General features: G+C 45.0%; 1 protein-coding gene across 6 annotated transcripts in view; it reads right to left on the reverse strand.

Annotated features, from left to right (window-relative positions):
• Positions 1–21574, reverse strand: part of RAPGEF1 (Rap guanine nucleotide exchange factor 1) — an 84407-nt gene extending 62833 nt beyond the window's left edge. For 5 of the 6 annotated variants that reach the window (XM_084219481.1, XM_084219476.1, XM_084219479.1 and 2 more), the window contains exon 1: positions 21437–21574. In XM_084219481.1, the coding sequence (XP_084075607.1) occupies positions 21437–21461 (25 nt within the window). In that variant the 5' untranslated portion in view covers positions 21462–21574. Of the gene's footprint in view, positions 1–16506; positions 16565–21436 lie in introns of those variants that run through there. The other variant, XM_084219477.1, reaches the window with a different exon arrangement.
• Positions 21575–26530: the final 4956 nt, after the last annotated feature.

Consider the following 26530-nt stretch of genomic DNA (forward strand, 5'->3'; position numbering starts at 1 on the left):
CTCAGCCTAATGCAGTGTCAAGTCTGAAAGCCCCCCTAACAAGGGGATACCTGAGCCTGATTTCTTTGGCACATCACTCTTTGCTGGCATATCTTGTATCACCCTATCTGTATTTAACAGTTACTGTCATCTTTAATGGAAATTCCCAATAGGGGGCCCTACTAAGAATCAGTTTCAATTTTTCGAAGAACTTTCAGTTTGCTCACACTGGAAGCTGGCCTGAATTTCAAGAAGTACCTTCCACACTCATGTACAACAACCCAACAGCCAAAGGGAACCCAGCTCAGGCTGGATTTCACCAAAACCAAAGCAGAACCTTATCTCAGCATCTCTTTACAATCTTGCTGAAACTATTCTCTTATCACAGAATAAATCTTGGTGAATTAATAGCTACTTGAGTGATGTTTTTACCAACAGCCCATTTCCTGATCATACCCCATCCCATTCAGGGCATGGCATCAGGTTTCAAAAGCTCTTGCCCATGAGCCAGCCAGGAAGACACAGGAATGCATTGAAAGACCATGACCCACTCCAAGAAAAAAAACATGTTTTAAAAGCCAGTGCCCAGATTTTGTGGTAGAGAGACCTTGGGATTCTATAAATAAGAAATAAGTTAGTACAGTATTTCTATTTAATTTGGTTTTGACAAAACAGCAAAGCCACAACTGCCAAAAGCTATTTAAGTCTGTGCAACACAACGTGCGACTGTGTGGCGATCCTGCCGTCGGCCCTGAAAGGTGAATCAATACTCATTTCAGTTTGTGGTCTGTTGAGCAATACTTTGGAGCTTTAGGAGGTCTGTTTGGAAAACAGCAGCCAGTTTGTAACAGGAACCTTCAGCTGCACGAGGCCTCGAGCCATGCGGTGCAGGGTCAGGCCAGGCTCTGCTCCGTGGCCCTTTGGTCAGGCTGAGCCTGGTGCCTTGTCAAAGCTTCACTGTGATTAACTTCATGCTCCTTCACTGGGAAAAACAGGCAAAAACCCAGTGATTGCTGTGCCATTCAGGATGTCACACAGCTGGGTTCAGAGAGACAGCAGGAGATGTTTATAGAAATACCTGTGGTACTGTTACCAGAAGGGTGAACACCTCCCAGATCTTCTGGGATCAATATTTCCAACTGGTAATGCTCAACCCGCCTGCAAAAACTTCACCCCAACTGGATTTTGAGTCTTTACCTGGATCCAGCCAATGAGTACAAAAAATTACACTGCAGTAAAGCAACAAGAAACACTATAAACCATCTTTCAACTAAAAACCAACCACCTATATCGTTGTAAGCACAGAACTGACTTTGGATATATGATCCACATTTATTAACATCACTTTAGTATAAGAATCTAGCACTGAGCTTTGTGTCAGTGTAGTAAAAAAGCATCACTCTTTTTTTCTGCTTAGCAGAAACAACCTTGTGTCACAGGGAGGGGGCTTAGAGGAATCAGACACTGCAGTCAGTGACTGCAGGACCTCCATGAACATCTGCTCCACACAAGGACCACTCTCCCACAACGCCCTGCATGACTTCACAAGATTTGCAATCTGAGCTTGGACTTCATTTATTTTAGCAAATATTTTCAGGAAACTTCCCTTTCCTTTCTACCCTGTTTACAAATTTACATAGCAAACTCACGGTGCCTCCCTCCCCAAACAAACACATAAATTTTGCCTTTTTCTCCTCTGTGTACTCATGAACTCTGAAGCTCAGCAAATAAACTCTCAGCTACATCCACTTCTAAACTGCTGATTTCTGTAGAGGAATGACAGATGGAAGAGAGCTCTCCTGCTTCATTTTTGGCAACTCTATAGCCAGAAGTCTGAATACACTCAATGTGCCCTCATTCCTCATTAACCTCAGAGCCACTTATGTATCTACTGCAAAGAGTGCAGAACTGGAATATGGCTCAAACAAATCTTGAAAAGGCAGTTGGTTTGGGAAAAGCAACTTCATTAAAATGCACTGAAACACCTAAGTCCATCTGCAAAAGGCTCCTACAGTTTTGTATGACTTTAACCAGTACCTTTCCCATGTCTGTCCTGATATGACACACCATAGGTATAAAACACCCCTCAAGGCTTGATTGCTGCTATTTGATAAAAAACCAACACCATATATAGCAGTCACAATCATAATTATGAAACTGAACCCATATGGGAACTTTGAAAGCTGGCCATCACAGAAGATACTTTCAACAGGGATTCAAAACACTTATAAAAATAGAGAATTTAAAAATACATAGAAAATACTTCTTCAAGTACAGTCAAATAAATTTGCTATTTGTTGGCAGAGCAGGTGAAGAACTGAGCTGGTTTTCTGGCAATTGTACAAATCTACTTTTAGGGAAATCGCTTCAAACTATAATACACCAGAATTTATCATGATAAAACAGGCAACATTCAAAACCACAAGAACCCTGTAGCTCAGACTTTATAATAAGAGGGCTTCTCCATCCTGGAAAGGTAGCTTAAATCAAGGTGAAAGTTGGATACTCACACATGTTATTCCCAATTAACTCCCTACATAGTTTTATTTTGGAGTATGACATCTTGCAGAATGAATTTAGCTAATTAAAAGGCAAAAGGGCAATATTTAGAGATAGTTCTCATAAATATGGGAAGTTGTTTCTCAAAGATAAAGTCTAGCTTTGTTGAACAGAAGTAGATAACAAACCTCAAAGGAAGAGATTTTTCTTGTATGAACTGTCATTTTTTTTTTTAATTTAAAGGACACTCCTGTGTTATAAGAAATCAGGACAACATAACCTCAACATTTTCCATTGTAAAGCAGAAATCCCTGGTTTGTGCTCTCCTGTTAAGAACTGGGTCTGCATTTGCAAAACAACCCAACAAAGAAGTGCCAGCTTCACTGAAATACTTTGTCATTCAGGAACTCAGGGGTGGGAGAGTCAGCTCCAGACCCAGCAGCAAAGCTCTAGGCTTACCTTTGATCAATAGTCTAAACAAAGCCCAACCTAGCACCAAACAGGCAGCTGGTTTGCACATAGAAATTTGTAGAATGTTACTTTTGCCCCTTTAATGAGAAAACTGCCATCTCTGTGCCTCCAAAATAACCTTGGGATGGTTTTTCATTGCACAAGCCAGAAATTCGTGGCACAAATTGATGAGGTGGGGATTCAGAGCAGGTGACAGCGTCAGTCACATGAAAAGCTCAGGCAGAACAGATGCAAAACCACATCACCATTGGCAGATGACCTACCTGGGTGATGGCAGCTCCACTCCTGAAGTCACCAGGAGCAGCTTTAAAGGACAAATGGAATAATTGTGATCCTGAAGCCACATAATATTCCTATAATGGGTTTGAAACATGCTGCCAGTCACAGGCAGCACACAGTAAAGAGTCTGGCCAAGCTGCCCAAGCAATAAGCAGGTTACTGTGAAAGAAATGACCAATGCTCACAGCAAGTGGCCCAGCAGAACCCATCTCACCACCCCTAATGAGCTCTCCAGATGGAACAGCACGAATGCTTACAGTCATTTTCAATATTTCAAACCAAGAAACCGCTCCCTCATATTCTTAATTACCTCCCACAGCAAGACAGACAGGGATTTGGAGCCTCCATAAATTCTCAGTAGTAGAGAAATCAACCCATTAATTTTCTAACATTAAGGCTACTAGGTTTATTTTATAAAATTACTAGCCAAACCAGAGCCCAATAATGAGATGATCTATTTGGAAATAATATTTTGCTTGGAGGAAAGAAAGAAACATTGTTTTCATCACTAATACACATAAATCACTGTATTTACAGATTCCAGCTTGGGGACTCGGGGCCAATCTACTGATAGGATTTCTCTCCTATTTGCACCGTGTCAGCATCTGCTCTCTTCATGTGAAAACAAAAAGCTGCCCAAGGAGATTATGGCACTTTCACACCCTGGATCACCCAGGTCCCAAAGAGTCTGCCTAGTTCAGCTCGTTAGGAGCACACCACACTTTGCATTTCCTGCTATTTTAATCTTGTGTTTAGTGAATCTAGGATAACACTGGCAAAGCAGCTCTTGTTCAACTTCAAACAAATATAAGGCACTTCTTTATTACAAAAGCTGAAGTCACATGCTCCAAGGCTCCTTTCACTAAGTGTTCATGGGCATAATAAGGTGAACACCAATAAGTACAATCAAAGTACATCCTCCTCTCCCTAGACATGTTCCTACTGTTCAATTACACTGTGGTAGACATGGCTTATTAAAGGATTTTCACACACCTAAGGAGCCATGTCTGGCAGTGATTTCTTTATTTATTTAAATAAACATTTTACACCTATATTTACATAGTGCTTTTAAAGAGAACCTCCAAAAAACAGCAAAACCCATTTAACTCCAGGGTAAAAGGTAACAGCCAAACATGAGACAAATCACAAGGAAGAAGAGAAATTAAATTCCAGAAAAAAAGAGCAAATGACATGGATTTGAAAGCTTGCTAGGGGCTATGCAGGGCTATACAGAGCCCACTTATCACAGGTAACAATTCAGATTGAATTTTGGAGGTCTAATCTGAAATATAAAGAGTCATATTATTCCTGGGGGTAAACAGCTCCAGAGAGCATCAGCATTACAGCAGGCTTCCTCTGCCAAATTACCACTACTCCCTGAATTCACACCTCCTGGTTGTGTATTAACACAACTATCTTGTATTATATTAACCTCAGTCAATCATTTTACCTCCACAGAGGCACAGGCTAGGAAGGGAATTTCAGAGTTCAAGCCCATTCTCTTGCTGGATCATAAAAATCCCAGCATTACTGTATCACACAAAAGGTCTCCCACTGGGACTTGATGCAAAACAAGGAAAACCAAAACAAGGAAACAAAGCAAACAAGGAAAAATCCTTAAACAAAGAAAATCTTTGAAATCACTGGCCCATCCACTTAAGTGCTGTTAATTCATAATGATCTTGATTCCAACAGCTAGTTCAAAATTTTCACCGTACTGTGTGTCACTTTATTTAAAAAACACGACCTACATTTGAATTTCTGAGTAAGATCACAGACGTACACAACGCTTTGCATGCTAAAGATGCGGCTTTATAGTGGCTCAGATTTCACATGTTCCCATCTTTTGAACAGCAAATCTGTTCTGACTCTGCCCATTGTTACGGGGTCTAAAAAATCCAGAGGCACAGAGAGCACCTGACCTGGGAGTTCTGATAAAAACCAGGCTATTGCAGAGAGACAGCAGGAGAAAAGAGGCCGCTCAGTCGTCAGTCAGACGCTCTTTAATCAGGTTGAAACGCTTGGCTGTGGAGAGGGGGGCTCAATCTCTCCAACCCACATCCCCATCCCTCATGCTGCTTTCTTAATTAGCAGCAAGTGGACAACAGCTGTCAGTAGCCTGGAGGCCAGAAAGTTATCAGCAAAAAGGGGGAGAGACACAGAACCGGACTGGTAAATCACCAGTGGTCAATACAGGCAAGGGATCCATCCACAGCCAACATGGAATGCTTTGGGTTGAAAGGGACCTTAAAGATCATCTCATTCCAACCCCCTGCCATGGACATGGCCTCATCCACTGACACTGAGAGGATGCTCTTCCTGCTGGCTTTAGTCTGGTTATTTTAACATATGACTAACTGTAATTCAGTTTTTTTGGTTTTTTTTTTTTTTTTTTTTTTTTAGTATTCCCGTAACAGGAAAATTTAAGCTGAGAATAGAAGGAAATGGGAAGGCCATCCTAATGTCTTGATGAAAATACATGGGGGTCAATTCAAAGGCACAGCAGAATAAAGGCTTCAAGATTGTTCCAGAGATTTTAGGCATAAAAGTTGAAGCACAGGAGACAGGGGGGAGAAAGGATGTTTTACTTAAACAGTAGATAGAAACTTTAGCAAAAGATAGAAACTTAATCTAGAAGCCCTAACCTCAAATAACACAAAAGAAAAAGACTCTACTCAGTCATTATTGTCTGAGTATTAAATCCTGTGAACCCAAGTCATCAGTCTTGACCTTACTGTACCATGTATTAGACTAAAGTGGGTCAAAAAGAAAATTCATTCCCAAAGAGGTGACACCCTCTGGTCAAACCATGTGCTTATCTCGTAACAGAACTCGCTGACTGGATGATCAAGAAATAAAGTAATTGATTCCCTGTTGGATGTCCTGATTACTGTCATTTGTGGCAATAGGGAACTCAATGCAATTGCAAGCAATAAAATGTATTATTAAAATTCCCCGCTGCCCATTTGTTACTGATAAATTGTCATCACCCCAACTTCTTCAGAAAAACCAGGCTTCTTTTGCATTTGGCTTTATCCTACCCAGAAAGCAGAGATTTGGAGCAATTTTCTGAGGCCAGGCTGGCAGTTCTGCCAGTTCTAAATATATCCCAGCTTTCTGAGCTTGAACCTATGCAAGGGAAGCTGGGAAGAAGATGGAAGTATTTCCCCAAGCTGCCAGTAGACTAGCAAGACATCTAAAAGCCCTCATCAAATTAAGTGCTTAATTACAATTCAGACTTTGAGACTCTGGAAATTAGGATAATCTTCTGGGAAATTTAACAGTCTCCCACAAAAGAAATTGCAACATACAAGCCAAAAAAAGCACAGAGCTTGGAGAATGTTATCCCATCAAATCACACCTTGTACTAGATACCTCACCCTAATCCCTGGAGAATGCAAAGTGAGATCCACAACTAAATTTCAGGTTCTTGAGCCATTGGGAAGGATGAGGGTCAACATTTAGGAGGCTAAATTGGGAAAAGCAGTCTCATGTAAAAAGCTGAGAAATGTTTGTTGAGTTGATGGAGAGCTGCCTGTGAAGGGAGCTTCTCACACCTGTCTTCATGATGGACTGTGAGGTGAGGCCACAAAGGGCATGGCTTGGAGAAGGTCTCAACACAGTCACTGGAACAATCACCAAAATTTTGGCAGCACAGCAATGGCTGCAGGCTTGCCAGCTCCGTTCCTCTAGGTGGCATGATCTGTGCACACATCACCTGGCTCTTCCCAGAGAGATGTCACCACCACACAGCACCAGGGCTGCCACTCTCACTACCTAATGACACCCCTAAAAGCACGAACTAACAACCCACTCACAGGCTACACAGCTCCAGTGATGACTGAAAAGCCCACAGAAACTCTTGGAGAAGTAGAGATCATCTGCCCACAGTACCAAGTGGAACCACAGCAGAAAATGAAAGGAGGGCAGGAGTTGTACTCCCTGTCCTTACCTCACAGCAGACAGAACTTTCCATCACCACCCATCGTGAAGTCAGAAGTACAGAAGAAATGTTTACGCAATGATCTAAAAATGTAAAGCTCTAGGTGAACACTAAGCATTACACATTTTCCTTTTTGATTCATGAAATTATTGCAAGGGAAATGAAATCTTGATCTCAGAATAAGCCAGAACATCCCACACTTCCCGTTGTTACCACTCATGAGCCATGACCCCAGAATTGCATTTAGTAGCGAGAGGAGCTCGGCTGCTTGGGCAAGATGTGTAAGGATGTTCTTTTGCTGTGACACATGTACCACTGGCACATCCCTGCACATCTCCAGGACAATGCTGCTGAGTCAAAACCTTGTGACACAGAGGATGCACTACAAGCAACGTGATTGTTACCATCCAAAAAACCTGCAATCTAAGAGAAACAAAGGGGAAGGAGAGCTGACAGAGAAGAAATCATATCCTGGTATCAAAGACAACAAGAGACAAAACAAAATGAAAAGCAATCCAAACCCAGAGCTCAAATGGAGAAGGAAGGAAATGACTGAACTTGGGCTGGAGGTATCTCAGAGGCTGAGCTGTGACTCTGGATTCACCTGGATAATGCAGAAGCTGTAGGGGAGAGGGTGTTTCCATCAGCAGCTTATCTCTGTACACTCACCTTCCAGACAGGTTCACATCTGGAGCACTGTACTCCTTGCTCATTGTTTTTTCCGTGAGCCAAAGGTCAGCAGCGCTGCTACAACCTCCCATATCCTGGATGAGCCCTCTGGAGCCTGCTGCTCACACCTGGTACTGATCAGAGGGGTCTGGACCAAAATCAGAATTTATTTCTCCAGAAAATGTCAACTACAGAAATTCACAAAAACGTTCATTAATTCAAAACAAATCTTCTGGCGGAAAGCTATGGAAATCTATATATTATCTCATCAGAAGTCAGCTCTGTGACTGAAAACAGAGAATATAACCAAAAAAAAGTCCCAACTTGCTCATCAGGAAGCTCAGGACAGGGAGCTGATTGCATTTCCAGTGAGTGCCTGGCCAAACACAGGTCCTGGTAAAAACCCAGGCTAGGTCACAGGGTGCTACAATGCCAGAGAATGCTCAAAGCCATGCAGCCAGCAGAGATGCCTACCTGCAGAAACAGAAACTGCTGCATTAACTCAACATGGAATAAATCAATTAAATTTGTACCCTGGAGCAAGAGTCTGGGGAGTGTCCAGGCAAGCCTTAACAAATATTAACTAGCCTGGAGTTAAATACCTCTCTGTAAACTGTCCTACAGACTTTGACACCCTAAGAACCAGAATTTTTTTTCCCCAATATAAAATTCCAGGCAAGTGAAAATATGAAAGCAGTTCTTCATACAGCTTAACTAGACTGATCATTTAAGCTCGAGCTGCTTCCTAGAAATATTAGGGCTTTCACAAGATTTTCTTCTGTGGCTTACTCATAATGAACAGCTGCTCTGGCAACTGCTGGAGTCAGCAGGTACTTTCTGCCCTGAAAAATAGTCATCAATATATCTCAGTACAGAAAATCATACTCTCTTTAAAACAATCCATGATAGGGTTTAGATATCAACTGGCTCCATGCCACAGACACTCCCTTAAACAGGGCTACACCCTGTATACAGCTAAAAATGAAATAGTTGAAAAGGAAGACATTTTACACAAGTTCCCAGGGTAAAACACATCTGAGAAGCACTGGTCTGGGACTGACATTGTTCTATTGAAAGAATAAATATCTGAGTCCAAATCGTATTTCCTTCACCACCTTCCCAGACTCGCACAAGGAGAAAATCCCTCCGAGCCTTCCTTTTATACTTCTGGTGCTCTCTGACAGAATGAAAACCCAGTGTTTTATAAGACTGCAAATAAATTAGAAGTGCTGCAGATTATGATTTGCCCTTTTGTTAACATCACTGGTAGCACCAGCGAGCCTGTTTGCCAGCTTAGGAGAGGTCTGAAACTCTTTCAATGTTGACTTTAAGCTGAATACAAATATTGAGTGAGCTGCCTGTACACGGAGCCCTCAACCACAGCAATCTCCTCGCATAGCAATGCTGCTTACAATGCTGCCAGTGAGCCAGGGTGTCAAAACAAACATCATTGTATTAATTGCATCTGTTGATGAACCAGCCCAAGAACAGCCTTGTTTCAATCACTGGCTTTATAAGACAGTACTGAAATGTTACTGTGAGTGTTGAGATGGATGAGTCAACAGACAAAACACAAAAGCATTTGTAAAGAGAGTCTCGCTGGAGTAATTTGAAAAGCTGCACAGCTACACAAAATGATGGCCTTTATTGACACAGCTTGCTCATAATAGTCCTTAACCTAGTTTTAAGTTTCAGTTTTGTTTTCTGCAGCCTTTCCAGTCAAGGACAGGCAAACACATAAGTACTGTTACCTTTGCAAAGGTGAAAGATCAGTAGACACACAACCAATCTGAAAATAGTTCAAGAAGTCATGTCAGATACTAATCCTCACTTGGGGAGTTACAAATGGCTCTTCCCTCTATTTTGGAAGCTTTCCTTGACCTTGTGGAGTGAAAGATTTCTCAAACTACCAGGTAAATATAACACTGGGGCTCAGAGTCAGCCCAAGGCAGGAAGCACTGGCCACACATCCCCAGCCAGCCTCTCCTCCTGGTCTTACTCGGCTGAAATCGTCTCTGCAGTGTCATGTAAGGTCAGGAGATTCAGGTTACTGAAAGAATGGCATTTTAAACCTGATCTCTCTCCCTCTCTCATCCAAAACCATCTGCAACTCATCTTTTAAGGCAGAGATTATTCATTCTGGGGGAATTATCCACTAATCAGTTTTTATCTCCAGACTAGGTCCTCACGGTTGCAGCTAGGTCTGGCAGAGGTTTAGGTTCCTTCCACTCTCAGAGCAGTGTCCCACTGGACAGATTTTAAAATGCAGCTGATGGCAGCTCCATGTGCTAAGAAAACCAGCCCCAATTTACCAGCCAACATCATGTAGGTGCAGAGTGCTCCAGTTATGAGTCACCTTTACTGGGCTGGGGTTAGTTCTTTATACCTTCATGCCCAGGGAACTGCCAGGTGAGGTTTCACACCACCCTGATTTTCTGAAGTAGGATAGAAGCAAGCAAAACCACCCTGTACAACAGGAGTAGGAGACAAGGACTCTGGTATTTCCCCCCAAACCACATGCATGGAGAGAGGTTAGCACAGACCTTTGCTCTCAGCACACTTGTTCATTAGCCTGGCTGCTACTCCCTTTGATATTTGTCACAGCCAAGTGTGAAACTCAAGAGAAGCACATGGCCAAGTGAGTCAGACCCCTGCATTCTGCAAGTGCTTCTCCCCTACTTATTATAGCTCATCCTTCAGCTCTGCCCTGGGACACCAAAGCATTTTCTATCCACTGCTCAATCACAGCACTTCCTCCAGTTCCTTCCACTCACCAGCACGAAATTCATGCCCATCACCTCCCAGAGGTGACATCCCTGTTCTGTAGGGCCTTCCAAATAAAGATGTGCTCTTCATCTGCAGTTATCATGCAGAAATACCCCCACAAAAACCCAGGCAGATAAACTGCCTCCTGCACTTCACCCAAGGGCCAAGGCAGTTACTGCAGAACTTGTAGTTTGCATCAGTAAACACAGATGTAATAGTCGTGGGTTATCTGATTTTCAATTTTGAGGACTATGTTAAAACAAAACCAAACCAAAATCAAACCAAACTCACCCGGATTTCTCCTGAGAAGCACATTGTTAAACTGGCCCAAAATCATATTTTACCAACTGCAAAAGAGAAATTCAGGAGATTCTTCAGCTGGTATGAGTCAGGATAAATGGCATTTCACAGCTGTAGAAGTAAGAATATTTTGGGAAAAAGAGATGTTTTTAATTCCCTCTAGTTCATTTATTAAATTCTAAACATTATGGCTTAAAATAATCCTGACAGACAAAGCAGGCCAGACCTTCCTATCCAATAGAGTGCAACTCTGCACTCACTGCCACAAAACTATTCTCTACTCTCTCTTGGGTAAAGTAGTGGGGATGGAGGGAAAGAAACTATTTAGACTGAAGAGGAGAAACCACTACCCAGACCCATTTGTTTTACTCTGCAAGTATTGACAGATGAGTAATGAAAACTTTGCTGCAGACACAGACTGTTCTTCAAGGCAGCATCAGTTAATAAACCACAACCACAGCTGCAAAAATATTAAGGAATTTAACTAAACGACTCCTTCAAGGGTAAAGGATTGCAGGAGGAGCCAGTTTTTGTGCTTTGTTATCATCCCAAAGGTTAAGATCAGAGCATGCAGCATCAACACAAACCAGTGTTACTGTTTTGGACATAAAAGCATTGAATAACAATTTCATTAAATGTATACAACTGGGTACTAATATTTCTAGTATGACTCTTTTCCATTATGATAATATTTGAAACTTAGTGTACTATGTTGCCAAAGCTTTTAGATGTGAATTATCTCATCTGAAAAGAATTAAATGGGAAAAACAAATTAACAGTAATAATAAAACTAACAGCCTGTTAGCTGTCAGAACCACAGGAGCATCGAGGCTGGAAGAGACCTTCAAGATGATCTGATCCAAGTGTCAGCCATAATCTCCCCAAAACCACATTCCCAAGAGCCACATCCAGACATCTCCTGAACACTTCCAGAGACAGCAACTCCACCACTTCTCTGGGCAACTTATTCCAAGGCCTGACCTCTCCTTCAGTGGGAAATCTGAGCCCTCTGACAGGACCAGCCATAGCACTGGCCTGGTAGCATGGCTGAGGAAGGTGAACGCTGGGAATGATTCCAGAAACAGCTGTGCCCACAGTGGATGGGGGAATGTTTTGGTGACATTACCACTGGAGCTCCAACAGAGTGGATAACCAACGGTTCTAACCTTAGGTACAATTATTTTAGTCCTTTCAGAACTTGAGAAGTATCCAAACAATGACATGGGCAATCAACAACCTTCCAACACCCTTTTTAGTGCTACTAACACTCTTACACACCTTGTTGCCAAAAGACCCTCAGGATTTATAGATAAATTCCTCTGCCCAGGGCAAAAGAGGGTTTGGAGCTTGGCACTCACCAGGCTGCCAGCCAAATGGAAGCTCAGGGAAATTCTCCTGGGTATCACTTGTGGTGCACCTGATGTCCCCAGGGAGCCCTCTGAGTGAAACACACACTTCACATCTGAGGTCTAATGAAGCAGGTTGTATTACAGGATAAAATCTAAGTGCTGCCAATGAATATTTAGGGAATTTACACAAGTGCTTTTACCCAAGACATACAGGAACAAAACCATCTTTGTTTAAAGGCTACTTGGAAATAGGCATAGAGAGTTAACAAGAACAAATTCTCTCTTGGCATGGTTTTTAAGTGTTTCTTTGCTCTGCAATTGTTACCAGGCTTTTATTGGCAACCCACCCCTCACTGCCCTCGACTGGCTCCTCTGAACTGTCTCCAAAACACTCATATCTGCTTTTTTCCCTAAAGATTTTGCTTTTCTGTGGCATTCCCCATTTCAGGCCATTCACAAGTCACATTTGCCAAATGGCTATGAACATGGGACAGCACACTACATTTTCAATTTTGCCATAATGAAGGCCCTATTTGCAGCCTCTCTGATCTCCTCAGCCTTCTTCAGAAAATGTGCAGAAATTTAAATAAATTTTAATATCCATTCCTCCATGAAGTTTGACAGAAATTGGCCAGTAAGTCTGAGAGTTGTAACAGGATGGATGAGCTATCACACTGCCTTATGTAAGGATGTTACAGATTAAGGAAGAGAGGTGCAGACAAGGAGCAAACTTATCTCTGAGAGATGTGCCAAGTTATGCATGAAGACTCACTGGCTCTTCTTTAAAGGGATTTTGAGCACCTGAATACCACAAAACTGGCCAGAGTTGAGAGTGCCAGCTCATGTACTTTAAACACCATTCCTTAAATTCACTCCATCATTTTATCAGGGTGATTCCACAATGTTCCAAAGTGTTTCTCCTGTAAAACAACATCCCAGACAGAGCAGGGGACAGAAGTGCCACTGATTCCAATGACAAAGAGCAAACAGCTGCACACACAAAAAGAACAGAAAAACTAAGCTGAAAACAGAGAAACTGCCCACCTCAGTCTGTCAGTTATGTTCTAGGTATTGCTTGTAACAATACAAGAAAATGTTTTTTTTTTTTTAAAGTCATGTGACTTTCAGATGCTCAATGGTTTTGGGTACCACAATTTTTTCCCACACAGCAGCTCTGGAGAAGCAATTCCAAGCAGTAAAAGTTAAACTCAACTCCTGCACTGCTCTTACCATGCTCTGTCAAAAATCTGGCATCAGCCTTAACATCTGATTTCATGTGACCTTTCAAGGGTATTTATACAAACAAGCCACCTCCTGCACAAACCAGTGCTCTACATTTGCTGCAAATCCCTGTAAATTCATAGATGAGTTCTAACTAAACCTTTTGGCAGAATTCCCTAGTTCCTCAAATGTATTATTCTTATATAATTCTACTAAGAAAAGTAGAAAATGTAGACTGAAAAAAATTAAGATGGAAAATATATATCCAAAAAGGGATATTTCATTTTCTTGTATGTGAAAGCTGCAGCACACATCACTGTCAATTGTGAAATGCAAGGCTGCATTAAGCATTAAAAAGGAAAAAAAAAAAGGCAAAATGCTCAAATTGACAAAGTTAATACAATTAAAGCACAACTGAAAGGATCACAAAGCACCCAAGAAAAATTGTGTTTAAACAGTATTGTCCTGCTAACTGAACCCATTGTCAGATGGATTCACTGAGCTCTGCTATCCAGAATTGATTGGAATGTACTCTACAACCAGAACTGCAATATTGATCTCCCTGGGCGCCCTTTGTGATGTTTGGTTCGTAAAGGAAACTTTCTAAATATGGAATTAATTCCTGAGGCCACTGTAGAACCTCTTGGGCAGCACAGAGACGACCCAAAAAAACCCCATCAAAAGGTAAGGGATAAAACAATATGTGCTGTACATTTGGAACACACTTGTTTTGGTTCCCATTTTAATTATTAAAGACTGCCTGCAAAATACAGCTGAATGGGTACAGAACTACTTATTCAGTCTCCCAGTAAAATTCTATCAAGGTTTAATCAACCAACCAAGCTGCAGTATCTGCTTCCTCCAACCTTACCAGCTGTGAGGAACTATTCTTTGATTTTAACCTCCACTGATTTTTTCCTTTCTTTCCAGAAGCCTAAAAAAGAAAATTTTCTTTCAAAACCCAAGATTTTGTACACGTCAGGGATGAAATTAAAGATCTTGTTTAGAATGTAAATGGGACTGGTTCAGTGAATATGTTAAGTACTCAACAAAGGGCATCCCCCCATGAAGCCTTCAGAGAGAAAGAATGAGAGCATGAGAGTGCAAGCAAGCTTTAACCTCTCTCCCTGGGCAGAATAATGGATTAGGATTTCCTCAGAGGAACTGATGGCCATGCCAAGATGTTAACTTACAGGATTTTCATGACACCAGAAAAACTCTACCCAAAGCAGCAGACACTGTCACCCAGGAAAAGTAAGGTAATACCAAACATGAGATTTTTTTCAATTCAAAAAGCCTCATTTCTGTAATTAAGAAATCTCTTCTTCAGTGCCACCTGTGCTCATTCCACCCTCAGAGTAGTTATAAAATGGGAACCAAAAAATTATATAGAATACGGCTCTTATCAATTCTCAGATCTTTTAGATACTTTCCTAAATATGATACAATAGAAAGGAGTTGTAGGAGAGCCAGTCCTCCCAAATACTGTGAATATTGTACCTCCCACAACACCAGGTGGAGGCTGATCCAGGCTTTTCCCTCTACTTGTCTCTATTCACTTCTCCCTTGCTTGCACAAGGAAACATTATCTTACAAACCCCAGAGAAGGTGAGCTGTGCTAGCAGCTCAAACAGCAAAGGGATTTCACATGAAGAGACTGTTTCCAAGCTGGAGAGCTTTCACTGAAATATGCAACCCAAATAAAAGCAGATCAATAATGTGATCCATCAGCCTTCTCAGGCTGCTTCACAGAACATGTGAGGACATCATTTCTCTCTCACACAGATGAAATTGTTTGCTCTGTCACTGCCAGTGTCAGACACCTTAAGAAGAGATTGGAAATGTATTTTTAAGAGTGGATGCTGTGGGTCAGGGAATAAAGCTGTAATTTGTCAGGATGCAGTAAAACGTGAGCAGCACAAGTGCAGAACATTCCTTTGGCAGCACGTCCCAACCTGCAGGATTCCTGCAGCTTTTCCGGATTGCTGAAATTCATCTTCTGTCTCTTTGCCTTGGAACAGACTCCATGAAAGCCATTGGGAACGTCCTCCTTGCCTGATTTCTCCCTCTGCCATCCGTCTTGTCCTCTCCTCTCTGCTCTCCTCGCACGCAACTCAGCTCCTGCTCCCTCCTCTCCCATCACTGGTGGGTTGGGCATCCTCTCAATTTTCTCATCTTTCAACCCATTCCATCAACATGTGATGCCCTTTCTTCGTTCTCTGGCCACCTTTTTATACACCTTGGAGCGCTGGGGCTGCAAATTCAAACTTGCAAAGACAATAAATCTAGTTTTCCTTCAACCTGTCCTCCCTTTTCCTCTTATTTCAAGCCCTGAGAATGACACACTGCTCTCCCTTACCATCCCCTCATCCCATTACGTTTGACAATATTTCTCAACTGCAGCCAAATTTTAGTTATTTAGAAAAAAAAAATACAAACAACAAAGCTAATATCCTTGCAATAGCTATGTGATTTTAATACTCTTTCCATGACACTGGCTGAATCCCATAGTCATATGCTAACAAACAAAAAGGAAAAATGCAACTCCAAAGCAGAATTTTTCAAGTATTCAGGCACTTACAGCATAATAAATTTTCAATTCTTTTCAGAGAGAAAAGCCTATTCTGTCACAAATCTGAGAAGCTGAAGGACTCCTCTCCATGCATGGGATTTTTCTCCAGATAATGTAATGTCTCTACAGGCAGAATTCAAACTGGAAGGATTCATTTCACGCTAAGCAACAGTACACAGAGGACAAGAGCTTCCCAAACTAGCAAAAGATCCCAAAGCTCGAATTCCAGCAGAAAAAAATGTTGTGACTATATGCTTTGGAAAACTGAACAAGTTATATCCACTACATGTATTCAAACTATGCAAAATGATGGGTGTGGTGAGGAGGGGGAGAGAGGAAGGAGGCTATTAAATCACCTTACCTGTATTTCTGACATGTAATTTGTTATTTTTAATATACAACATAGTTTCAGGTGTTTTGTCTGGCACAAAGACAGAAAATGTTCTTTATCATCTTACCTTTGCTGGGGTACAAGGGATCTTCCAAACTGGGTGCTACAGTAACAAACAACTCCAGCTCAACTGAGAGCTACCTATAATACACATAAATGATTGAGTGATTGAATTAAACCTGATTAGCCATCACATGCCTCTGCCAAGGAAGGGACAACATCTCTCCAGCTTCTTTAAAATGAAGTTTAGGAAGTTAACTCCTTGTGTTCCTTCACTTGCAGTTCAAATGTGGTTAAGATTCTGGATGGAATGCTCTCCTTCCAAAGATCTGTAAGTCAACAGCAAAGCTCGTTTTGCCAATTCTACCCTCAGGCTTTCCACTTTGGAATAAAAAAAGTCTTAATGTATATTTCTTTTAAAAAAAGACCACACCTTTGCATTAGAATCTATCTACACCTACTGTAGTGTTACTAGAGCATCAACTGCAATTCAGAACTTCCAAAAATATGAACAAGACCCCAAGGAAACCTGAAAGAGGAGTTAGAGATTGACTCCCTTCCCTAGAAACAAACAGCCAGGTTTCTTCCACTCAGGCAATACACTGCAGCAAGCAGAGCCACACAAGTGAATCAAGAGATCTAAATGAGGGATATTTGTTTTACGATCTTGACTGACAGTGAACTTCCACTCCTCTCTCTGCCTGCCAGGAGGTTAGCAAGAGCCAGCGAGTTACCACCACATAAAAATCACAACCAAGAGATATATTTAGTCACTGTGGTTCAAGGAAAACGATTGCTTAGGCTGAAAATAAATTTAGCAATTGTTTCCAGTTTCTGATTTTTCACTGACTAAGGCACAACCCAGCTGCTCCACATTCCAGGAGCCTTCAGCTGTCTTCTTTCCCCACTCCTTGCCCACTTCCTTCTTACAACTGCTGAGACCATCTCAATCCTGCAGCAGTTATCCCACAGGCTGCATTTTGGAACACACCACCTGTCAACCTACAATGGCTCACAAAAGATGCCAAATTCTGCTCCTTGTGCCATTCTGGAGAAACCAGCGATCATCTCCTACCTGACCATGTGATCAGTGCAAATTAACCAAACACCCAGTACAAAAACAACAACTAAATAAACTATTTAGTGCAACACAACACAGCCTGAATGGTTGATTCTGTTGAAAGAAGTTACAGTAAAACACACGTGGGATGTCTCTATGGGAGCAGCACACAGGAGGAAACAGGAGGTGCTGAAAGTCTGACTAAGGAAGAATTGGAACTGAATTACCTTTGGGGTTGAGAGGTAAGTTTTTTGAAGGGTCTAATTTTCAGATTTGCAGGTAACTCCTATTTTGATTGAAAAGCACCAGCAGAGAAGCACTTGAGCTGGTCAACTGCAAAATTTTCTAACCTGAAACCCCTCACTTAATATTGAGGCTTCACATTTGTACAAAAACATCTGCAGATGAACAATTCAGGATCACATAAATCGGCATGAAGGACTCCAGATAGAACATTAAATTCCTACAAAGATGGGAATAATGTGACCTCCTGAATTGCTTCTTCAATTTTGTCATTTTCTTAAGAACAGAGTTCTCCTGGAATTACCTCTAGATGTTTATCCCACCAAATACTAAAGGGTGAGAATTTGAGGTGAATTTGCTTATCAGGCAAGTGCTTATATGTAAGAGGTAAAGCCAATAGTGCTTGTGGTCTACTGGGAATAAACACATCCCATTGAGTCCTGAGCAGAGCAGAGATGACTGCCTGCACTCCAGGTAGCTAACACCTGAAACAGCTCTCTCAAACAACCTTTAGCAGGCAGCTATTGGAAAAGCAAGTTCACAAGGGGAATGAAAACCCTGAAAAAAATAACAAGACTAAGAGTGAAAACACCAAGTAGAATAAACCTTCAAAATATGGCACCCATATGTTCTTTGGTTTCAATAAAAGGGCATTTCTGACTTGTTTCATGACAAGCTTTTGGTTCAGAGCTGATGGTGGCAAATTCCTCCCTTACTCTCCCTGAATGATGCAGAGTAGCTGAATTCCCTGCAGCGCGTAATCCATCAGGTAAATAAAAACAGGAATTCGTGCATCGCCATGGTAACAGGAAACCAAAGCAGAATCTGTGACCTTCTCTGCTCTTTCTTGGCATCTCTATTTTGGATTTCACATCAAAAAAGGAGAGAGCAAATATTTTCTGAAAGTGAAGACAAAAAGTCACAGTTCTGGAGTAAAGAGAAGCCAATGGCCATTCCTTCTCTTCCAGCCAAGGAGGGCTCTGCTCTGGAAAAGCGTCTGGAAGTCTCCTGGTGGGAGCCTAACAAAGCAGGGGCTCTAACACTAGCAAACCCCAAATATACCATCTTCTTCCACACTACCAGATGGCTGCCCTTCACTCCAAAGCAGAGCTCTGAATTGCTCTACAGTGACCCTTCTGTTGATTAAACAGCAGCACTGAGAGGCTCCAGAGGGAGCCTTGTCTGCTCTTCCCTCATGGACAGGATGGAAGCTGTTATCTCTAATCATTTATTATTGTTTTTTATTGAGTGCCAACAAGGTGTTTCAGTTAAGGACCCAGGGAGCAGATGTATGAGGGTCTCTGGGGGGCTAACCCTGCAAGGGGTAACACATTTTTTCCAGCAGCCTGTCTAGATGGACACACAAGTTAAACCAAAGCCCACTCCAAAGTCTGTCACCATGGCTTGTGACCAGGCAATAGTCTATTTTGTTTATAACATAATGCATGAATTTCTGTCCCTGTAAGAAAAATAAATTCAAATGTACACAAATGCACAGACCTTGGACCTCACAGCATTTATTTCAGGAGTCTGTATCCTTTGTTCTGCTACTGTACACGTTTGGACAGACATTACCCCTGAGTGGCTGGGGTGTTACAGGCTGTGTTTATTCGGTGACGCTATTAACCAAACTGTTTGTGTCAATCAGAAGTTCAAACACTCAGAAACAGAGATGGAGACAGTCCTGCTTTGGAACAGCTGGCTCCCAGCCCTCCTTTCCTGTCTCTTCTCTTCCCATTTATATTTGGACTGGATTTTTTTTTTCAATGTCCTTCCTAAAGAAATGAAAGTACAAGCAGTTGAAAGATGACAGATTCCCAGATTTATCGTTTCTCTTGTTCAGCACATCATCACTGTGATAGACTTGCACTAGAACAAATATCCCTGCATCAGGGCTTTTTCCACTGCATCTTCCACCTGCACACTCACAGAACTGACCTGGGGATGGACCTTGCACAATCCTTGAATTCTTCAGTGGGAGCTCAGTGCGGCTGGTCTCCAGGTTGTGCAGGGTACGACTTTTATACAGTATTTTATTGCCATTATATGGTATTTTATACGGAATTTATATTTATATGGTGTTTCTTGGCCTCTCTGCTCCATTGTTTATGGAACCGTGCTGAGTTTGTGTGTGTCTCCAGAGTCATCTTCCTGTGCCTGAACTCCTCACGCTGCCTCTCTGGTGTGGAGCTCTATTTACTATTCTCCCAGGGTTATTTACTGCACGCGAATAAACAAAACGTGATCACTTATTTATACGTCTGTAATTACTGTCTACAGTTACTAAATCCCAAGCCAAATTCACCTCCAGCATAAACAAGTGGCAATTATTCCAGAGCTGGCCCGAGGTCTGTGTACTCTGCTAACACCTTCCCTGCTCGCTGGAGTAAGGGACAAGCAGGAAAAAGCTCAGTAGGAGCAAAACTACATTGGGATACTCTGAAGGGGACGGTGCAGGGGATTAACCTGGGATATTTCTGGAGTAACATTTGTCCCCCGATGCAGCGCACACTTGTTAGACAGTAACTCAGCGCGGAGAGCTGGAAGCACGCCGAGGTGCTGCACGGAGAAGCGGCTGGCAGGCTGCTCATCCCCCGGGGCCGCTGCAGAACACACGGAGCACACCAGGCTGGGATGAGCACAGCCAGAAGGCGATGCTACCGACCGCACTCCTTGGAACCAGGGATCGTTCCTGCATCCCTGGCTGCTGTCCTGGGAAGCCTGGATGCTCCTACTCGGGCTGCTGCCCTGCGTTCCCCAGGAGGAGACAGTCGAGCTATTCCCCACAATGAAATATACAAAACAGCCTCGATTTTTCCTCTGCTAATTAAATGCAACATAATTAAACTACGTAACTTCTAGCTGCTTGATTTGCACAACACTAATTGAATCTTTAAGCGTACTACTCCCACTACAGAGAAAAACAGGGTCATTCAACCATCTAAAGTGACAACTGAGAACCAGGCACGACTCCAGAAGCACAGAGAGACAATATGATCCGTGCTTGAGCGTTTCCTTGTGAGAGCTGGATGAACCCCAGCAGCCTCCCCTGGCTCTGGCTGTCGTGAGCACCCCAGGCAGAGGGAGGAAAAAACCTGCAAGTTCCCTCTGACATTTGCCCACGGACTCATCTTTTCTCATCCTGCACAAACACCAGGAGAGGAAAGTTGGGAGAAGTTGAAATTAATCATTGCGCGTAGGCCCCAAAGCGCCGCAGCGCCCGGCGGTGCTGATGCTCGGCTGCACAGCAAGGACGGAGTGGGTGCGACAACACAAAAATTAAAATAAAGGAACTAGGGGGGAAAAGAGGCGAACAACGAGGAAAAAGGAAAACGCGGAGGAGACACAAAGCCCGAGCCAAACAGCGCCCGGGCACCGCAGGAGCAGCCCCCGGGGGGACGCGCAGAGCATCCCCCGCGGCCCCGGCCCAGCCCCGGCCCGGGCCCCGCTGGCCGCCCGCGCTGTCAGGAGCCCCCGGGGGAACCTGGCCGGGCGCGGGGGTCCCTGCCCGGCTCCCCCCGCCCCGCCGGGCCGCGCCAGGCCCGCGGCACCTCCGGCAGCTCCCGCAGCCCCGGCGGCTCCGGCTCCTCCGGCGGCTCCTCGGGCCGCGGCGGCTCCGCGGGGCGGGCGGCGAGCGCGGCCGCCCCGGCGCGTCCCCCCCTCCCGCGCTGCCCGCGGGCCTCCCGGCGCTCACCTGCTTTCTCGATCTTGCCGGACATGTCGGAGCCGGCGCTCGGCGCTCAGGGCCGGCGGCGCACGGAGCCGGCCGAGGGGCTGCCGGGCTCCCGCTGCTGCCGGGCGCGATGCGGGAGCGGCTCCAGCGGCGGCCGTGGAGCTGCGCCCGCCCCCTGCCCGCTCCGCGGGCCGCGACGGGAAGGGGCGGCCCGGGGCTCCCGCCGCGCACGCCCAGCGGCTGGCGCCGCCTCCCGGTCACAAAGGGAACCGCGGGGCGGGGCCGGCGGCGGGGCGGGCACGGAGCCCCCGAGCCCCGGAATCCCGGGGTGGGCATCGGGATCGAGGGATGGAACCCCGGGGTGGGCATCGGGATCGAGGGATGGAACCCCGGGGTGGGCATCGGGATCCTGGGATGGGCATCGGGATCGAGGGATGTAACCCCGGGGTGGGCATCGGGATCCTGGGATAGAATGCCGGGGTGGGCATCGGGATCCTGGGATGGGCATCGGGATCCTGGGATGGGAATCAGGATCGAGGGATGGAACCCCGGGGTGGGCATCAGGATAGAGGGATGGGCACTGGGATCCTGGGATGGGCATCGGGATCCCGGGATGGGCATGGGGATCGAGGGATGGACATCAGGATTCTGGGATGAGGATCAGAATTCTGGGATGGGTGTCAGGATCTCAGAATGGGATCAGAAAACCGGGATTGGCATCAGGATCCATGGATGAGGATCGGAATCCCGGGATGGACATCAGGATCCAAGGATGAGGATCAGAATCGAGGGATAGGATTGGAATCCTGGGATGGGCATCGGGATCTCAGGATGGGATCAGAGTCCCGGGATGGGCATCAGGATCCGGGGACGTGTCTGGCAGGGAGGGACTGCAGCAGGTCCGACCTCCTGCTCAAGGAGGGTCACGTCAGCGCACGGCGCAGGGCTGTGACCAGACGGGTCTGGGATATCTCTGGTGAGGGACACTCCAAAGCCTTTCTTGTCTCTGTGCCAGTGTGTGGTCATTGCACAGGCAGGAAGTCCTTCCTTGTGTCCAGGTGGAACTTGGTGTGCATCAGTTTCTGCCTGTTTCCTTGTGTCCAAGGGGTTGGCACCACCAGGAAGAGCCTGGCTGCATCTTCTTGGCATCCCCTTTTAAATACTTACACATGTTAATGTCTGTTCTCAAGGCTAAACAGCCCCAACTCCCTCAGTCTTTTCCTAGGAATCCAGGTGGTTTTCCCCCTAAAATGCAATCCTCAGGATGCACGACTGGAAGGAGCAGGGACCCCCATCCTGAGCTGTTCAGGAATGTCCTGCTGATGCTCCTGACCCTTCAGCATCTCCTCAGGCCCCACAGGCTCTGCCTTCTTCCAAATTCAATGCCATGGCAAAACCTTTCTTTTGGAGCAGTAAGCAGCAAAATTAAAATTAATCAATTACAATTTTCTCTCTACAATTGTCCAAAAGAAGGTTGTGGCAAGGTGAGGGGCAGCCTCTTCTCCCAGGCAGCCAGCAACAGAACAAGGGGAAACAGCTTCAAGTTATGCCAGAGGGTTCAGATTGGGTATTAGGAAAAATTTCTTCATGGAAAGAGTGGTTAAGCATTGGAACAGGCTGCCCAGGGCAGTGGTGGTGTCACTGTCCCTGGAAGTGTTCAAAAGATGAATGGAAATGGTTTAGTGGCCATGGTGGTACTCACCAGAAGGTTGGACCTGATTATACTGGAGGTCTTTTCCAACCTTAAAGATTCTGTGACCCTATGAAAAGGGAGCAAAGGTGGGATTTGTGCAAAGCTGACTGCAACAGGCCTGGGAGCATCCTCACAGCATCTCCAGACACCCCAAACCCACGCTCAGGGCAGGCAAACGTGAGCCCAGGTTGCCCAGCAGGGCTGCTGGAAGCCCCAGAGCAGCCCCAGCCAGCTCTGTGATCCTGCTCCTGCTCCCTGACACCCCCAGCTCCCAGTCTGCCACCCCAGCCTACACCCTGGCTCTAATCTGAGCCCAGGAGCAGTGGCAGCTCCCTGGGGACAAGTGGCTTCACTCCACAGGGAGGTGACAGCAGAGCCCGGGCAGAGGGCTCCAGGCAATAATAAAATAATTATGGTCCTGTTTGGAAATGAACTCATTTCTACAACTTAATTAGGGACAAACATCTCAACAATGACTTACAGGTAGCCCTGTGCTACGGGCCAATAAATCTGAAGCCTGGTGAGCTGTCAGAGGCTGTTTACTTCCCTTATCAAATAAATCATTCACGAGGCTGCTATTTCTGTAAGCTTTCCACACAACTTTGAATGTGACTTCATGAGCCTGTTTAAACATCTCACACACCCAGGGCTAGGCAGAAGGTATAGCAGGAAATGTCTAAGAGGCAGAGTATGCATTTTTACTCTCATTAATTTTTTTCGTTGAGAGGCTTGATTAGCGCCCCTCAGTGCATTTGCTTAATAAATGCAATAAAAAAGAGAAAGATTGAGGTGGAGGTTTTCCTCTGGCTCACACAGATGTAAATGGTGGCTGTTGCAGCCACGCTGAGCTGTGCTGACTCACTGGTATTAGTGAGCAGTAGTAACAGGGAGCTGCAGAGGGTGATGCTAATGAGAGCAGATCCGACTGGGAGTACACACAGGAAGCAGACAGATGAACTAACAAGCTGCTATTCTTACACCCTCCCGTTTTCAGACTTGGGCAAGGGAGAGGGAACTTGTGTGCAATAATGTGAGATATGAACAGAACAGCTACTAAATTGGAAGGTCTTTTCATAGTCTCTGATATAAAAAGCCCCGTTGTGCCCATGATGTGTTGCCTTCTGGGGGATGCTGGAGTTTCTCTTGTGGTTTCTGCATTAAGATGTAACTCACAACGCTGGGAAAACCCGATGCTTCTAAATATCCCCTGGAGTCAGCTGGGGAAAAACACCTCAGAGCTGGTTGTATCCATCTGAGCGTGTTGTTAAGGGCAGAGCTGTGGCTGGAGAGCAGGAGGAGACCTGTGAAGAGAGATGTCACTTTTCAGGCTGCTACAGAGCAGTGTGAGGCCCACGGGGATGGCTCTTGCAGCACATTTGGGTACAGGGACAGGGATGGCAGGAGCTGGTTACCTTCAAGAGGGAGCAACGCTGGAGCACCCTGCAAAGAGCCAAATTTTCAGGTGCTGATGCTACATCAGGAGGAAGAAATGAAGAATATGTTGGGTGCCTGCTTTGTTATCGGATGAGAGCGCACTGCTAAAGTTCACCTCACAGCCAGAGACGTGCCAGATGTGGGGGCAACATCTGGAGCATCCTTCCCCAAATATTTCTTCGCTGGCAGCAAAACCTGCAGATGGTGGAACCCCTCTCTGGAGGCAGCCCCAGACGGGCTGACAGCACCTCGAGAAAGCCACAACCACAAAATGCAGCCCCACAGGGTCATTTCCGGCAGTGAGTCACTGAGCTCCTCAACTGACCCACCGAGCGGGGGAAATTGTGCAAGAAGAAATGCCAGGGAGGCTGGAGCTGCGCAGTCAAAGAGTGCTCCTGCCCTCTAGTGAGGGCTCAGCCCAAATCCCGGCTGGTCCCATCCCAGCCCTGCTCTCCTGCTCCCCTCCAGTTTGTGGGATCAGGGCTCAGGTCCTGCTGGGTCTGTCCCTGCAGAAATCCCAGGGGGCAGTGGCCATTCACCCCAAAATAACCTGTCCAAGTGGGCTTTAGTAGCATGAAATAACTGGGAAATTATTTAAAGGGAAAATTTATATTTATATTTATATTTATATTTATATTTATATTTATATTTATATTTATATTTATATTTATATTTATATTTATATTTAATTTTTAATCTATATTTTTACTTTGGGAAATTATTTAGGGAATGCCCTCTTGCACAATGCCTTCTGCACCATCTCTGGCCTTAACAACATCGCTGCTCAGGATAGCTGCAGTTTGATTAAGACTCCAAAAGCTCACTGAAAAACCTTATCCAGTGTGACAAACACTTATCCCAAGTGACAAACACACCACAGTGACCCAACCCTGCTCAGCCTGAGGGGTGGAAGTTTTGCCACTGGGAAGTGGTGAAAAAACAATTATTGGAAGCAACTAAAGCTGAAGGGCAAGATTATAATCTCCTGTTAATGGCTGCTACTCCTCTGAGGTATTCAGAGGTGAGAAAAATAGGAGTGGGATGCCAGGATGTGGTGGAGGACAGGAATTGTTTGGGGAAGGAGAAGCACAGTTATGGGGGACACACTCTGGGTGAGAGACTCAGAAAGGGACAGAGCTCTGTCTCAGCCCCCTGGAAAATATACCTGATGCCATCTGCATCAAAGTTCATATGAGAGAAATAAAAAAGGCAAATGGGAGACTTTGGGCAAATCCCTGCTTTCACCTCCTGGGGGAAGAGTCAGAGTTCAGGTTTTTTGGGCACAGCAGCTGATGGTACCTGGCTGGTGCTCCCAGCTGTGTGACACACCCTGGTGCTCTGAGTGCTGGAGTGAGAGACAAGTTATTTATTATTGCTATCACTATTACTACTACTATTACTATTATTATTGTTGTGTTGTTGTTATCGTTGCTATTTTAATTTTTATTTTAAATTTTATTTTTATTTTTATTATGAGAGCTGACGGTCTGTGCAGATTCTCCAGGCTCCGCTGTGCATCCCCCGTGGCCGTGGGCTGGTCCCCCGGAGGGCTCTCACCCCGGGGGCAGTTCCCACTGGTTCTCCCATTCTGACTGCCAGCACGGTCAGGACTCGCTTTCTCGCAGCTTTTTCCTTGGAAAAAGGCGAGATTTGGGCGCTGGCTCTAGAGGGCAGCATCTGCCGGCACATGGGGCTGGGGGCGCCGCCGGCTCCCCCCGCCCTGCGCAGCCCCGGCCAGAGAAGCCCCGGGGGTGAGGAAGAGGAGGGAGCCCGGCAGTGGTCAGTGGTCAGTGCTCATCCCTTGGTGCTCGCTGTCCTCTGCCTGCAGGCAGGACAAGGAGCGATGGAATCATCGAATGGGCAGGGTTGGAAGGGAGCCTTAAAGGTCACTCAGTTCCAAAGCCCCTAAAGGAGTAGGGGACACCTTCCACTGTGCTCCAAGCCTGTCCAGCACTGCCAGGGATCCAGGTGTGGAAAACGCCAATGGC

Source organism: Fringilla coelebs (genome assembly GCF_963513975.1).
Source record: "Fringilla coelebs genome assembly, chromosome: 21".
Classification (NCBI taxonomy): domain Eukaryota; kingdom Metazoa; phylum Chordata; class Aves; order Passeriformes; family Fringillidae; genus Fringilla; species Fringilla coelebs.